This window comes from Lutra lutra, chromosome 8 (genome assembly GCF_902655055.1).
Source record: "Lutra lutra chromosome 8, mLutLut1.2, whole genome shotgun sequence".
NCBI classification, from domain to species: domain Eukaryota; kingdom Metazoa; phylum Chordata; class Mammalia; order Carnivora; family Mustelidae; genus Lutra; species Lutra lutra.
The window spans coordinates 105,441,370-105,458,460 of NC_062285.1; the positions used below are offsets into that span (position 1 = coordinate 105,441,370).

A 17,091-nucleotide genomic window follows, 5' to 3' on the forward strand; every position below is an offset into this window, starting at 1 on the left:
TCACTGGTGAATCCTATGAAACATTTAAGGAAGAACTATACCAATTCTCTACAATATCTTTCAGAAAGACAGAAGCAGAAGGAATGCTTCCTAACTTATTGTGTAAGGCCAGCATTACTCTAACACCAAAATCAGTTGAAGATATCATAAGAACACTACAGACTGTTATCGCTCATGAACATATAGATGCAAAAATCCTCAATAAAATATTTGCAAATAAAATTTAACACTGTATAAAAAAAACTACAGGGGAACCTGGGTGGCTCAGTTGGTTAAGTGTCTGCCTATGACTCAGGCATGATCCCAGGGTCCTGGGACCTGGCCCCATGTTGGGCTTCCTGCTCAGTGGGGAGTCTGCTCCTCCTTCTCCCTCTGCCTGCCGCTCTCCCTACCTTGTTCTCTCTAATACACACATAAAATCTTTTTTAAAAATTATATTAAGCAGAATTTCCCAGGTATTCAAGGTTGGTTCAACATTCCAAAATCAATTAATGTACCTGACAGCTTTCCCCTAAGGTCAGGAACAAGACAGGATGTTTACTCTCACCACCTTAATTCAACACAGTACCAGTGGTCTTAGCCAAAGCAATCAGACAGCATAAAGAAATAAAAGTCATCCAAATTGATATAGAAAAAGTAAAACTCTCACTATTTGCAGATGATAGGATACTATATACAGAAAACCCTAAAGAATCCACAAAAAGACTACTAGAACTAATAACTGAATTCAGTAAAGTAGCAGAATATTAAATCAATGTACAGAAATTTGTTGCATTCTTATACAATAATAAAACAGCAGAAAGCAAAATTAAGAAAATAATCCTATTTACAAAAACTGCAACAAAATCAGTAAAATACCAAGGAACAAATTTAACCAAAGAGGCGAAAGACCTATACTCTGAAAATTATAAAATACTGATGAAAGAAATTCAAGATGACACAAACAAATGGAAAGACATCCCAAGCTCATGCGTTGGAAAAACAAATATTGTTAAAATATCTATACTACCAAAAGCAATCTACACATTTAATGCAATCCCAATAAAAATACCAACAGCATCTTTCATAGATCCAGAACAAACAATTCTAAAATCTTTTTTTTTTAAATATTTTTAAAATTTATTTATTTGACAGAGATCACATGCAGGCAGAGAGGCAGGCAGAGAGAGGAGGGGAAGCAGGCTCCCTGCCAAGCAGAGAGCCTGATGTGGGACTTGATCCCAGGACCCTGGGACCATGACCTGAGCCTAAGGCAGAGGCTTTAGCCCACTGAGCCATCAGGCACCCCTAGAACAAACAATTCTAAAATTTTATGGAACTACAAAAGACCTTGAACAGCTAAAGCAATCTTGAAAAAGAAAAACTAAATTGCAAGTATCACAATGTCAGATCTCAAGTTATATTACAAAGCAGTGGTAATTAAACAGTATGGTACTGACATAAAAATAAATGCACAGATCAATGGAACAGAACACAAAAAACCTGGAAATAAACTCACAATTACATAGTGAATTAATCTTTGACAAAGGAGGAAAGAATATACAATGGAAAAAAGACAGTCTCTTCAACAAATGGTGTTGGGACAACTGGACAGCAACAGGCAAAAGAATGAAACTGGACTACTTTCACCATACACAAAAATAAACTCCAAATGGATTAAACATCTAAATGTGAGACCTGAAACCATAAAAATCCTTGAAGACAGCACCGGCAGTAATCTCTCAAGGTCATAACATCTTCTAGCTATGTCTTCTAAGGCAAAGGAAATAAAATGAAAAATAAACTACTGGGACTACATCAAAACAAAAAGTTCTGCACAGCAAAGGAAACAACAGAAATGAATGGGAGGTGATATTTGATATGGGAGGACATAGCTGACAAATGATTAGTATCCAAAACATATAAAGTACTGATACAATCCAATACTTCAAAACAAATAATCCAATTAAAAATGGGCAAAAGACATAAACAGACATTTCTCCACTGAAGACATACAGATGGCCACCAGACACACAAAAAATTCTCAACATCACTTATCATCGAGAAAATGCAAATCAAAACTACAATGAAATACCACCTTACACCTGGCAGACTGGCTAAAATAAAAAACACAAGAAACAGCAAGTGTTGACAAGGATATGGATAAAAAGGAATCATCTTGCAGTATGGATGGAAATGCAAATTGAAATGTAAATTGATACAGCCACTGTGGAAAACAGCATGGAGGTTCCTCAAAGAATTAAAAACAGAACTTATGACCCAAGAGTCACACTACTAAGTAACCAAGAAATATGAAGACTAATTCAAAGGGATACATGTACCCTTATGTTTACTGTAGCATTATTTACAATAGCCAAGATATGGAAGCAGCCCAAGTGTCCATCAATAGATGAATGGATAAAGAAGAGGTGATATATATATCATGTACATATACACATATATACAGGATATATATGTATATATTTATTTTATAGCTGAATAATATATACATTATTCAGCTATAAAAAAATTTTTCCATTTCCAACAACATGGACAGAGTTAGAGGGTATAATGTTAATCTAAGTCAGTCAGAAAAAGACAAACAGCACATGATTTCACTCATATGTGGAATTTAAGAAAAAAACAAATGAGCAAAGGAAAAAAGAGAGAGACAAACCAAGAAGCAGTCTCTTAATTATGGAGAACAAACAACGGTTACCAGAAGGGAGGTGGGTGGAGAGATGGGTGAAAAAGAGGATGGGATTTGGAGTATACTTACCATGATGAAAAAAAATAAAACAATTAAAAAAAATCAATATAGTCCATTATGTCAACAAGCTAAAGAAAAAAATCAAATGATCATACCAATAGATGTAGAAAAAAAATCACATGACAAAATCCAACAATTATTCATGAAGAAAATCTGAGACAAATTAAGCACAGAAGGGAATTTTCCTCAACTTGATAAAGAATATCTACAAAAACTCTACATCATACTAAATGGTGAGACACTTGAAGCTACCCTATTATAAGACCAGGAACAAGGCCAAAATGTCTCCTCTCAGCCCTCCTTTTCAACATCTTAGAGGAGTGAGTCCTAGCTAATGCAACAAAACAAGAAAAGGAGATAAAAGGTATACAGATTGGGAAGACAAAAATAAAACTGTATTTGTTCACTGATGACATCATTGTCTATGTAGAAAAACTGAAAGAATCAACAAAAAAATTCCTGGAACTAACAAACAATTATAGCAAGGTTGAAAGATACAAGTTAAATACACAAGTCAATCAATCACTGTACTAGCAAGTGGAATATGTAATTAAAAAACAATATATTTATATTAGCTCCCCCAAATGAAATACTTGGGTATAAATCTAATAAGAAAGTACTGTATCTATAGGAGGAAAACTACAAAACTCTTGATGAAAGATATCAAAGAAGAACTAAGTAACTGTAGAGATATTCTCAGCTAATGAATAGGAAGATTCAACATTGGTAAAATGTCAATTTTTCCCAACTTGGTCTGTAGTCAATACAAGTCCAATCACAATCCCAGCCATGTTATTTTATATTGACAAACTAATTCTGAAGTTCACACAGGCAATCAATCAATCAATCAATCAATCAATAAAATCCAGAATAGCTAACACAAGATTGAAAAACAAAGCTGGGGCGCCTGGGTGGCTCAGTGGGTTAAGCCGCTGCCTTCGGCTCAGGTCATGATCTCGGAGTCCTGGGATCGAGTCCCGCATCGGGCTCTCTGCTCAGCAGGGAGCCTGCTTCTTCCTGTCTCTCTGCCTGCCTCTCTGCCTACTTGTGTTCTCTCTCTCTCTCTCTCTCTCTGTCAAATAAATAAATAAATAATCTTTAAAAAAAAAAAAAAGAAAAACAAAGCTGGAAGACTGATTATACTCAACTCAATACTTACTATAAAGCTACTGTAACCAAGACAGTGTGGTACTATTGAATGAATAAACAAATAGAGCAATAGAACAGATAGGGAGCCCAGAAATAAACTAACATAAATAACCCACAACTGATGTTTGACAAAGGAGCAAAGGCAATACAATGGAGAAAAGACAGTCTCTTCAACAACTGGTGCTAGAACAGCTGAACATTCACATGAATTTTTCAAATTAAAAATTAAGACAAAGATCTTATACCCTTCACAAAAAAAAAACAACTCAAAATGGATAACAGACCTAAATGTAAAATGCAAAACTACGAACTCCTAGAACGTAACCAACATAGGACAAAACCTAGAAAACCCTGGTCATGGCAATGACTTTTTAGATTCAACACCAAAGGCATAATCTACAAAAGAAATAATCAACAGCAGGACTTCATTAAAATTAAAAATTTCTGCTCTATAAAGGACAATGTTAAGAAAAAGGGAAAGGGGACCTTGGGTGGCTCAGTTGGTTAAGCATATGCCTCCCATTCAGGTTATGATCTCAGGGTTCTGGGATCAAGCCCCATGTCTGACTTTCTGCTTAGCAGGGAGTCTGCTTTTCCCTCTCCTTCTGCCTGCCACTCCCCTTGCTTGTGCTCTCCCTGGAGCTACTCCCTCCATCAAATAAATAAATAAAATCTTAAAAAAAAAAAAATGGGAAGAGAAATCACACTGAGAAAAAATGCTTATAAAAGACACACGCGAAAAAGAACTACTACCCAAAATGTACAAAGAACTTTTAAAATTCAATAGTAAACAAACAACCCTATTAAAAAAAAGGCCAAAGACCTTAACAGACACCTTATCAAAGAAGATATACAGATAGCAAATTAGCATATGAAAAGATGTTCCATATTATGTCATCAGGGAAATGCAAATTAAAACAATAATGCACACCCATAAGGATGGCTAAAATCAGAAACAATGACAATCCCAAATGCTATTGAGGATTTAGAACTGCTAGTAGAAATGTAAAATGGCACAACTACAATGGAAGACAGTTTGGTAGCTTCTTATAAACTAAATATACTCTCAACCACATGATCCATCAGTCATGCTTCTTGGCATTTACCTGTAGAAACTTTTGTCTACACGAAAATCTGCACAGGGATGTTTACAGCAGCTTTATTCCCAATTGCCAAAATTTAGAAGCAATTATAATATCCTTTCATAGATCAATGGACAAATAAACTGCGGTATATGCAGACAATGGGATATTATTCGGTGCTAAAAAGAAGCTTAAATGCCTATTACTAAGGGACAGAAGCCAGTATGAGAAAACTATATACTGTATGATTTCAATTATATGACATCGTGGAAAAGGCAAAACTATGCTCAAAGTAAAGATAGGTAGTTTCCAAGGGGTACGGGGAGAGATAATACAGGGAAGGATAAACAGATGCAGTACAGAGGATTTTCAGAGCAGGGAAAATACTCTGTATGCCATAATGATGAATACATGTCATTCATTTGTCCAAACTCTTAGAATGTACAATACTAAGACTGACCCATAATGTAAACTATGAACTTTGGGTGATTATGATGTGATATGGAATATATCAGTTTTAACAACTGTGCCTCTCTGTTGGGGAATACTGATAATACAGGAGGCTATGAGTGAGGGGAGGCAGGGAATATACTGGAAACCTCTTTCCCTCAATTTTGCTGTTAATTTTAAACAGCTCTAAAAAAACCTTGAGTTAAGAAAGGAAATCACACAAGCATCATGGTACTTGAACTAGTTAATATCCTATTGAGTAAGGAGACCACTGATCATGCACTTAGATGTGATGATGACAGTATCAAAATGCAATTCAAGCTTTGAAATGTTTACTCTCAAGTTCTGTTCTGTTCTTGTCATGGGCTGGTAAGAGTTGAAGGACCATACTTTGAGTAGCACTATGCATGCTAGTGAATATTTAAGCTAAGACTTAAAAGGGGAATAAGAATGTACAAATATCTACAAACAAAGAGTATATGGCTCATTTAAGAAACAGAAAAGTCCAACATAGCTAAGGTATGAAATATAAATATAGGCATGGTAAGATATGATTCTTGAAAAGCAGACAGGAAGCCTGAAAGGTATTTTATAGAAAAATTTGAACTAATGATCTCCAAACTTTATTTACTACATAACCATGTTGGTATGTATCTTTGTCTACTATTCTTATAATGACTTATAAACATATTATATAAACAATACATTTACATATAGTACATTATTACACAAATATATGAAATATAATATATAATACATGTACATAATATATATATAATATTATTTACAATATAATCATACCATGAAAATGTTATCTGCATCACAAAAAATAGCACACAAAAGGATGAAAAGAATTTATGTTTTAATTATTTATGATACAAAATTTTTTTGTTTTCTTAAAAACAGACTATAGTATTTTTAGTGAAAGTATTGTTGAGTATGTTTCATTACTTCTTAGGGTCTTACTTTAACACATAGAGATTCAAAGAGCTAGTTCTAAGATCAGCTAGCAAATTTGATCTTAAGTGGCCATCATAACAAAAAGAGGTAACTGAAAATAAGAACTTAAATTTTTAAAACCTTTCACTTACAACTCCAAAATAAGGATATAAGAACAGATCTGATTTTGTATATTTTGCCTGCTGACTAACCATGAGATCATCTTTGTACTTTTTTTTTTTTTTTAAGATTTATTTACTTGAGAGAGAAAAAGTGTATTAGCACATGAGTGGAGAGGGAGAGGGGAAGCAGACTCCCCATTGAGTTGCAGAGGCCCACATGGGGCTCAATCCCACACCCTGAGGTCATGACCTAAAATTAAAAAAGATTTTCTTCTTGCATACTAGCATTATCTTGTGTATCACCCTACCTTGGAGACTAGTTTAGACTTAATTCAAAGGTCACAGGAAGCCATTAAAGCCAGGAAAGTGAAAAACTCATTTAACAAAAAGCATGAAAGACAAAACTGGAAGCCGGGAAGCCAGTTTGGAACCTATCCTAATAATCTATGTAAGAGATGATAATGTCCTAGACTGGTGTGTTGGCACTGAAGATATGCAGGAGATACAAACTCAGTCTTGATAAATGCCTGAATGTAGATGCGGTAGTGGGGCGGGGGGGAGAAGGTCATAAACAATGTCCAGATTTCTAGCTTGAGCAAAAGTAGATTATGATGTCAACTACTGAAATTTAGCAGGTTTAACAAGTTTACTTTTGAACATGCTGAGTTTTGAAATACTTCTGAGACACCTGTAAGTAGATATTTAACAGCTGTTGGTTAATACAGAAACAGAGTCAAGGACTTAGAAGCCACTGGTTTAAGTATAGGTAGTACTGTAAGTCTGAGAAGTAAAGAAAATTTCTGGCACAAAAACACAGAACAAAAAGAAAATAAAGTTGAAGACAGATAGCTGAGTAATACCAACACATAAAGAACAAGTACAGGAAAGGATGAACTACAAATAAGACTGGGAAATAGCAGCAAAATGGTAGAGAGGAAATCAAGAGAGTAAGGTACCACTGAAGCCATATCATATTATAGAAGGGCACTGGAATAACTCTTAAAAAGCTTTTCACTTAAAAAATCTAGTTATATGTATCAGCCACAACACCATTTATGTAGAAATTACAATGCTGGCAACCACAAACATAAAAACCTAGAAATATGGATATCCCTTAAGAGTTGGTATTTGCGGGGCACCTGGGTGGCTCAGTGGGTTAAAGCCTCTGCCTTCGGCTCAGGTCATGATCCCAGGGTCCTGGGATAGAGCGCCACATTGGGCTCCCTGCTCAGTGGGGAGCCTGCTTCCCTTCCTCTCTCTCTGCCTGTCTCTCTGCCTACTTGTGATCTCTGTCAAATAAATAAATTTTTAAAAAAAAGTTTGTATTTGCTTGATGCAGAAGCTTAGGACAGTATTTCAGAAAATTTAACCCATTAATTTCTGAAATCCTTCATATTAGGCTAGTAACTATATAAATGATACTATTATATAATTTTAAAACAAGGAATAATTATTACTAAAAAATCAGTGCTTTATGTGTTATGTATTAGGTTTATAAGGAATACTGTTAAAATTATGAATAGTAGTTACTTTATCTTTTGCCAAATTTAACTCTGTTTATTTTAAAAACAGAAATGTTTTCAATGTATTTTGAGGGACAGATATGTACAGTACAAAATATACAGAATAAAAGGTTGTTTCGTCAACTCCAAAGAGTTTGTAATATTCTGCTTGGGAATGTTAACATAAAGCTCTAATACAATTCCAAAAAGAATCCCCTCTGCCCTTAGCTATTAAAGATATTAACTATAAAGTTCAGAAGAGGGAAAAGAATAAAGTATCATAAAAGATAAATACTTCCATTCACTGGAAGTTTTTCCCCTCTGGGAATTTTCACATCTTCTGTGGAAAGACTAGGAGGTGTTACATTGGGGAATAAAAAACTGTTATTCTAAAACTATCATGAGAACAAGATTGGCACAGCATTATAAGATTACAGCTAGAGGAATTTTCCACTAAAAAAGGTATTTTAAGGCTTAGCAATTAGAAGAAATACAAGACTCATGAGTAAAATCCCACTTTTAGAATGGTATCAAATATTTAGCAGTATTGGATCAACTATGAAATCCCTAAATAACCAACCAGTACAGTATTGCCCTTCATATTTTTAACATGTTTTGCTATCTTACTCTCTCCCACCATTACTCACACTCCTCCCTCAAAACAGCCCCTTACTCTGTAAGTCTACACTTTCTTCCTTTACACACACACATACACATAGAGTAACACTAAAGATCAAAATCAAAAACTCCCAGACTCACAAATTTATATATATTAACTGCAGGAAACAAAACATATAAATCACTCATCTCAGTAATCCCACCAATGCAGAGATAACTACTGATATATTGTACAACATAGTAGTTCTTAATTTTTTTAGATCACAGCCCCCTTTTAAAATCTGATTAAACGATAATTATTTATTAATAAACATTACATTCTATTACATACAATTTTAGTAGATTTCAAGTTATGAAGACTTAATATATATTATGATACTTTGTTTTGTATCATTCTCTTTGTAACATGCCCACCCTCTCCCCATTTAACATATAGGAAATAATTATTCTACATAATTGTTTTCTACAGCATCAGATTAATGTCTGCATTATAACTATTTATAATATATTAATATATTATAGCTAATAACCTCCTCATTGTTAGAAATTTAAGTTTTTCCAGTTAGGGGCTATCATACATGCTCATTTCTGGTATATTACATATATTGAATTATCCTAATGAGATCAAATATGACAGTTATCTCATCATTTTACTCAAATACCTGGTTGCTAAATTTCACTACCTGAGGGATAGACAAACCCAGAAAACATTCTTCCAGAGGTAAGTCACTGCATTTGCTAAGAACAGCTAAGATTATACACTTTTCATTATTCTCTTAGCACGTGTCTCCCAAACACCAAGCATAGTACCTTGTACCTCAGAATTATTCAAAACATATTGACATAAAACATCTAATTTTTCAGAAAAATTTTCAACTAAGCAATATGGAAAATTTCTGTGTATTAGGAATAAATAAGAACCACAAAAATTTACACATGAATGTTCATAGCATACTATATACTACATATCCTAATAAAACTCCTATGAGCCAAAAGGTGGAAACACCCTAAATATCCATCAAATGATGAATGGTTAAACAAAATGTGGTTTTATCCAGGTAGGTTACAACACAGACAAATCTTGGCAGGCATTATGCTATATGAAAGAAGCCAGACCAAAAAGCCACATATTATATGATTTCACTTATATGCATTACCCAGCATATGAAAATCTATTAAAAAAAACAAAACAGAGTACTGGCTGCTAAAGCTAAGGGGAAGGGAATATGGGGACTGGCTGGTCATTTAACAGGCATGGGGTTTCCCCCTTTTTTTTGGTGTGGGGGTAGTTCTGGAACTAGATCGTGGTAATGGGTATACAACCCTGTGTAAGTACTGTCAACCACTGAATTGTATACTTTCAAAGGATGAACTTTACGATATCTGAAGTACATTTCAAAGCTCTTAAAAACAGAGATTAAATATGGAAGAGCAAATTCAGATTAGTGATTAATTCCTAAGGAAATATAGTACATAAAATGCACTTTAAAATAATGTACCAAATGTTATCACACAATTTATCTTTCATGATTATAAAGATAACTTTAGATCTTGTTGGATTTGAAGATTTTAAGAAAAAAACTTATTTTCCCATGCTGTAGCCAGAACAAAAGTAAAGATAGCTGAGTGAACTCTGTGAAATCCAAAGCCACATGAGTAGTAAACTATGTTAAACAAACAAAAAAAAATCTAGTTATGGGTACCTTCAGTTACTGGGGAGTCAAAATAAGCGAAAATCAAACTCTGAATCAAATACTCTACATTCTACCAACACTAAGCAAATTACTATTACCATGAGGTAAAGCAAACATATGTTGATAAGATCAACCAATTAATATGTCTGATCTCAAAAAGACATTAAATTTCACTGTGCCTCAGTTTGCTCATTTGTAAAATGGGAATAATAAAACATCTTCCTCATAAGGTTACCAGGAGATTTAACTGAATTAATGTATAAGGAAAGTACTCTGAATACTGTATATTACATAATAAATACTATCTAAATCCTAGCTACTAATATTTATAGCATAGATAAAAATTCACAGATCCACAAGGGAACCATGAGGTCCACAAAACATACCAGTATCTCAATTATTTTTAAATTATCATTTTTTTGACATTCACATTCATTTGTAATATCCATTCACCAGAAGAACCACAGCTAGAACATACAGCTACTGTATGCCTTATATCATTAGGTAAAATAAAGAATATATTAATAAAAAAATAAGACATTTTGAAAAGGAATATATTTCCTTAGAAAACACATACAGTCCAAGAAACCTTCTTCAGTTACTAGAAGATACATTTGGTCCTTAGTCTGTAATTCTCACCTTTAAACAATCAGGCTGATTGTTTTGGTTTGATCCCTAACCAACAAACCAAAGAAATTTCTTGTGACTCAGTGATTCTCAAAACACATGTGCAATCAAACAAGAACTACTGGTTTTAAAACAATGGTTATAGAGAAAGTGCCATTTAGAAAAAAAGTTGCAACATCTTAAAATCTTTGCATGAAAATTTTCTGAATAAATTACTTACCTTCCAAACTTAAATAGGTTCTCTTTAATTTCCTATGAAAGAGCCTCAGAATCAAGTGACAACTAAAGGTTTGAATTTCTCTGGTAGTTCAAAACAACAGATTTGAGATAATATCTGAGAAATAATCTGAAGATACAGTATCTTTTAAAAGTGATCCTTCTTTTTTTTTTCCACAAGAAGTGTAAGAAGGAGAGTTATCTGAAATCAAATGGGAAGTTGTGACACCATGTGTGAATGAATGGCTGTGACTCACACTCAAGTCAGCTGGTAGATGTCTGAGGTGTGTGTTTTTTGTGTCTTCCTACATGGTTCAGTTAAGCTGGGTACAGTTTTACGTGCTTACCTAGTGTTTCCGATGAACAAAATTGTGTCTTGGCAAACACAAAAATCTGTGTTATGGCCAAACTGTTCCCTAATATATCCACTGGGACAAATTTGAGTTTCCAAAAACATGTATTATAGCAGAACTGACAGGAAGATAATACTATTGTCATGTCTGTCCTAATAAAGAATTGAGGGACCCTGGCTGGCTTAGTCAGAATAGCATGCAACTTTTTGATCTCAGGCCCATGTTGGGTATAGAAGATTACTTAAGGGGTGCCTGGATGGCTCAGTGGGTCCCAGGGTGCTGGGATAAGCCCCACATCAGGCTCTCTGCTCAGCAGGGAGCCTGCTTCCCTTCCTCTCTCTCTGCCTGCCTCTCTGCCTACTTGTGATCTCTCTGTCACACAAATAAATAAAATCTTTAAAAGAAAAAAAAGATTACTTAAATAAACAAAAACTTAAAAATAAAAAATAAAGAAGTTAAAGGTCCCCAAAGGAGTTACAATGAGTGTCTCTGGTATATTTATGCTATACTTCATGAAAGGGAGAAAAGAAGAGACTGCTCTGTTGATATCAGCCATTCTACTGAAAACTTAAGAAGGAGCAAACCAGAATGCAAAATCATACATCCATTATGCCCATGGTCATTTAAATAAAAGTCTAAAAAATAAAGTGGAAGTAAAAAATTAAAATAATGTTAATAATGATTAACTTGGAGGGTAGTATTATGAGTGGGCTTTTCCAATTCAAATCTTCAATAGTGAGGACTGCCTTTAAAGAAAAGAAAACAATTTTTAAATCGTATAAAAATTCTACCCTGATCGCTTTTAGTAACAGCAAAAAATTATAAGGGAAGAAAAGTCCCAATGAAGGTACACACATTAGAGTTACAGAAAGAAGTAGAATAATAACATAAAACACTATAGATCTGAAATAGGATTTTGCACCTACGTTTTAGTTAAGACAATGTTTCTTCTAACATTCATATCCTGATGTGTCCATGCTCTTTGTAAAAGCAAAACCTTGTGGCGCCCTGGTGGTTCAGTCTGTTAAGCTTCAAGACTCCTATTTCAGCTCCTGCTCCTATCAAGATCATCATCTAAAGGACCTTGAGATTAGGCCCCTGGACAAGCTCAGTGGGGAGTCTGCTTCTCCCTTTGCACCACCCGCCCTGCACTCACTGGGGGGCAGGTACCATCTCTCACTCTCTCTAATCTTTACAATAAAAAAAATAAAGGAAAACCTTGTAATATTTCCTCTCTTGTAACTTAACTAATTTCTGCTCAGAGGGCATGTGGTAAAACAAAGGGTTCACTGAACTAAAGCCTTTTTCTTCACTTTGGAAAAGAAGATACCTGTCCCACTGCCTGATAGGATTACTGTTGGGTAATGTCTGGTGAAGGTGCTTTGCATACTATTAAAAACTACATAAATGTAACCTAATGTTAAGGTTACTAGATGGGGGGAGGACTTAGAAGCACTTATGACTCCATAATTACTTAATAAAACAATTAATACTGCATTAAATATATTTGTGAAAACAAAGAGACCAGTTAATTACTATGTGAGAATGATAAAACTTAGTATTTGTCTTAACTCGCTTCCCTATTTTTTAATCAGAGCCATTCCTGACGGCTGAATTACATACATAAATAAAAATGGTAAATTATACACCCTGGTTAATCCTGCCCTTTGCAAGTCATTTAGAACTGTCTTGTTTTTTTTTGTTTTGTTTTGTTTTGTTTTGGTGTATGACAGTTTTATTTAGATATCACAGTGAGTAGGGTATCTGCAAGCACACATCTAATAACCTGTCTTGCCTTTTTTTAAAAAAACCTTATTTTGACCAAGGCACTATAAACTTAACCAAGTAGGCTTATTAAGAAAAATCACACAATGAAAACAAAAACAAAAACCTACAAATATGTGATACTGATTCATTTTTCCTAAATTCTGAGTTGCAGAAATTTCATGATTCCCACCTCCAAATAATTTCTAAATATGTTTTTTTAAAAGATTTTATTTATTTGAGAGAGAGAGAGAGGGCACAGGCAGGGGGAGGAGCAGAAGAAGGGGGAGGAGCAGAAGAGGGAGAAGCAGACACCTCTTTGAGCAGGGAGCCCAATGTGGGACTTGATCTTGGGACTCCCCATGACCTGAGCCGAAGACAGCCACTTAACCGAGCCACCCAAGCGCCTCTAAATATGTTTTAAAAAGGAAATTAGCCATATATAAGAGATGCCCGAGATAAACAAGAGTTGATTTCAATAAAATACAGCCTAACTAGTATTTAACAGACTCAAATCTCAAAAAGTACATTCTTGCTACTTGTAAGAAAAATTAAATATTTAATTCATAATTTATAACAGCACACATACAAACTAGTTCTGTGAGTTCTTGTATCCTCCAATGACTTTTTAAGAATTTGTCTAGCTGTGTACAGTATCTCATAAATTATTTGGTACAGTGGAAACATTTTCTAACATATGAGGCCAAATTTCTATTTTTTAGGCAGTCTTCCTTTTTTTAAATGCCCATTAGTCAGCAGACACCCTCACCAAGATCATCCATTCTCTAGTCCCTGCTACACGTGCTGACAGATTAATGAAAGTAATGAACTGATGATTCACAATTTAACAAATTTCTTTAGATAAGGAATTAATAATTTCAAATTAGATTCTAGATTTTATGTTTGTTTTTATTTTTTAAGTCATTTTTCTCCTTTTTAAACAGTATTCAAACTACAAGTTGCTGTAAGTCAGGGAATAATGACTAGAAGCTTTAAAAAATGTTTGTTTTATAACAGAATTAAACAGGGCTAAACCTTTGAAAGCTGAAAATTAACAAAACATGCTCTAGGTCACGAAAACAAAAAAGTATCAGTATAGCAACAGGTTCCAAGTAAAATAATGGTCTGAAAAGCTTAAAAATAGAAACATACATGATGGAAAACCAATCTTCTTCCTGATTTAACACAATGAAATGTAAATGAAGTATTTGATGAGTATTCATAAGACAATTATTCCCTTGTTAATTCTACTTAGCACTAATCTGAAAAGTGTCAATTATAATTCAAGGTTTACTATTTAATAAGTAAATATTTATACATTTATTAAGTTACTGAAGTTTATCTTTATCCCCAAACCAAAAACTAATGATAAAAATGTTTCTGGTTTGAGAATGTGGCCTGGAAATAAGCCAAATCAAAGCTATTTGACTGGCAATAATTTCTAGCAAAAGAAATGAGATTCTTTCCAGTTTAAGCTACTCATGTTCAGTAAAAATTATTAAGCAATGTATAAATGTTAGACACTTAAAAAGAATCACAGATTTCATTATACCTAAATCAGAATTACTCAGAAATGAAAATTAAAACAGAAGCAGTAGCAAATATATTAAGTTCACCTGAGACCGTTTCACTTTCTTACACTCAACTGTTGCTTATTTTGGTCTTTTTACCTTTTTCTCCTACTAGTAGATATTATGGCCCATACTAAAAATTAAAAATTGAGTTTTATTTATATGTAATAGTATTAAAATTAGAGCTCCTCTTAATGTACTTCTCATATCTAATTCTGATTTTCCTCCTATACATGTACATACATACTCAAACACATTTTCTGGTAAAAGTATTACTCATAGTGTATAAGACTTGGTATTGTCTGAGTGTTCTGCAACCTCCCAAAAATTGTATGTTGAAATCCTCATGTTCAATGTGGTAATATTAGGAGATAGAGCTTCGAGGTGTTTCAGAGGTTCTTAGGTCACAAACATAGAGTCCTCATGGATGGAATTAGTGCTCTGATAAAGCAATCTGAGAGAACTCCTTGGCCCCTTCCTTACCACAGTAAGGACAGAGCAAGAAGTCTGCAACTGCAAAGATGGCCTTCACCAAAATCTGACCTTGGTGGCTCTCTGATCTCTAACTGCCAGCCTCCAGAACCGTGAGAAAAGTAATTTCTATTTAAACCCTCTCTTTCTTTTTTTTTTAAGATTTTATTTATTTATTTGACAGATAGAGATCCCAGGTAGGCAGAGAGGCAGGCAGAGAGAGAGAGGAGGAAGCAGGCTCCCTGCTGAGCAGAGAACCGGATGTGGGGCTCAATTCCAGGACCCTGAGACCATGACCTGAGCTGAAGGCAGAGGCTTTAACCCACTGAGCCACCCAGGTGCCCCTAAGCCCTCTCTTTCTATGGTGCTTTGTTATGGCAGCCCAAATTGACTAATAAAGGTAGTATACTTATATTTTCAATGTTCAAATACACAAGGGGATATGATTCTTAGTTTCTATTTTGCTTAATTTCATCAGTTCCATACAAATTCATGGTATGCACAGTTTTCAAGGACAGCAGGGTATAACAGAATAAGTCATGATCAAACAGACATTACTATACTCCTGCCTACAATGTAATTTCTTAACAGCACAATATTAAGGTTTCTTATTTTTCAACAAGCTGTTTGAAACAGTTCTCCTTAGTTAAGCTATGGTCAGACAGATATTACAGTCACATCTATAATATGTTGTAAGTTAAAATTTAAGGAGTCTTACCTTTTATATCTGCCTGAAACTGTTCTAGATGGGTCCTGTAAAGCAATAATAATGACATCAATTTCGGTGTATGTGTAAGAACACAATTCCACATTACATAAAACAGTTAATAAGTGATTTTGAAAGAAATTAATTTGGAACAAATATCACTGCTTTAAAAACTTGACAATGCTGATCATACAAAATAAGAGTCTACATCTGATTTCTTAGACAAAACCAACCACTTTTTAAAAATTGTATTTTTTTTCTTTTTTTTTTTAAGATTTTATTTATTTGACAGAGATCACAAGTGGGCAGAGAGGCAAGCAGAGAGAGAGGAGGAAGCAGGCTCCCTGCTGAGCAGAGAGCCTGATTCGGGACTCAATCCCAGAACCCTGAGATCATGACCTGAGCCAAAGGAAGAGGCTTAACCCACTGAGCCACCCAGGTGCCCCAAAATTGTATTTTTAATTTAGAAGATTTTTAAAACTCAGAAAATTGAAAAAGGAAACATTATTCATCAACCAATCAGCTTAAATCACTTTGGAAGTCACTGAGCATTTAAAAACACAATTAGAATACACACACACACACACACACACACACACACACACGATACATATACGTATATAATGTATCTCCCTCTTTTACTTTTTTATACCCTCAGTTAAAAAAAGACTCACCTCAAATACATATAATGATTAATGCTTATTTTAAAAGACAGCTAAAAATTAAAAGTAAGAAAGTATTCTTTATGCTGATTGTATACTATCCAAAAGAAAGGCTGCTGTAAATTAACATTAACCACTGGGATGGAGAAATTATTATCTTGCAATTAACCAGGGATTTTTCTGTTCAATCAATCAATCAATCAATCAAAAGTTGTTTTTTTTTTTTTTAAGATTTTATTTATTTATTTGAGAGAGAGTGAGTGCCTGCACCTGGGAGTACCGGGAGGAGCACCGGAGGAGGGGAAGGAAGGTGGAAGAATCTCAAACAGACAGTGCTGGGCTTGATCCCTCTACCCTGATCATGACCTGAGCTGAAACCAAGAGTCAGACACTTAACCAAGTGAGCAACTCAGGCA

General features: G+C 34.4%; 1 protein-coding gene across 1 annotated transcript in view; it reads right to left on the reverse strand.

Annotated features, from left to right (window-relative positions):
* The window catches only part of PAWR (pro-apoptotic WT1 regulator), a 118,957-nt gene that overhangs the window by 13,710 nt on the left and 88,156 nt on the right, over positions 1-17,091 (reverse strand). The window contains exon 3 of the mRNA XM_047741097.1: positions 16,026-16,060. Coding sequence (XP_047597053.1) covers positions 16,026-16,060 — 35 coding nt within the window. The remainder of the gene's footprint in view (positions 1-16,025; positions 16,061-17,091) is intronic.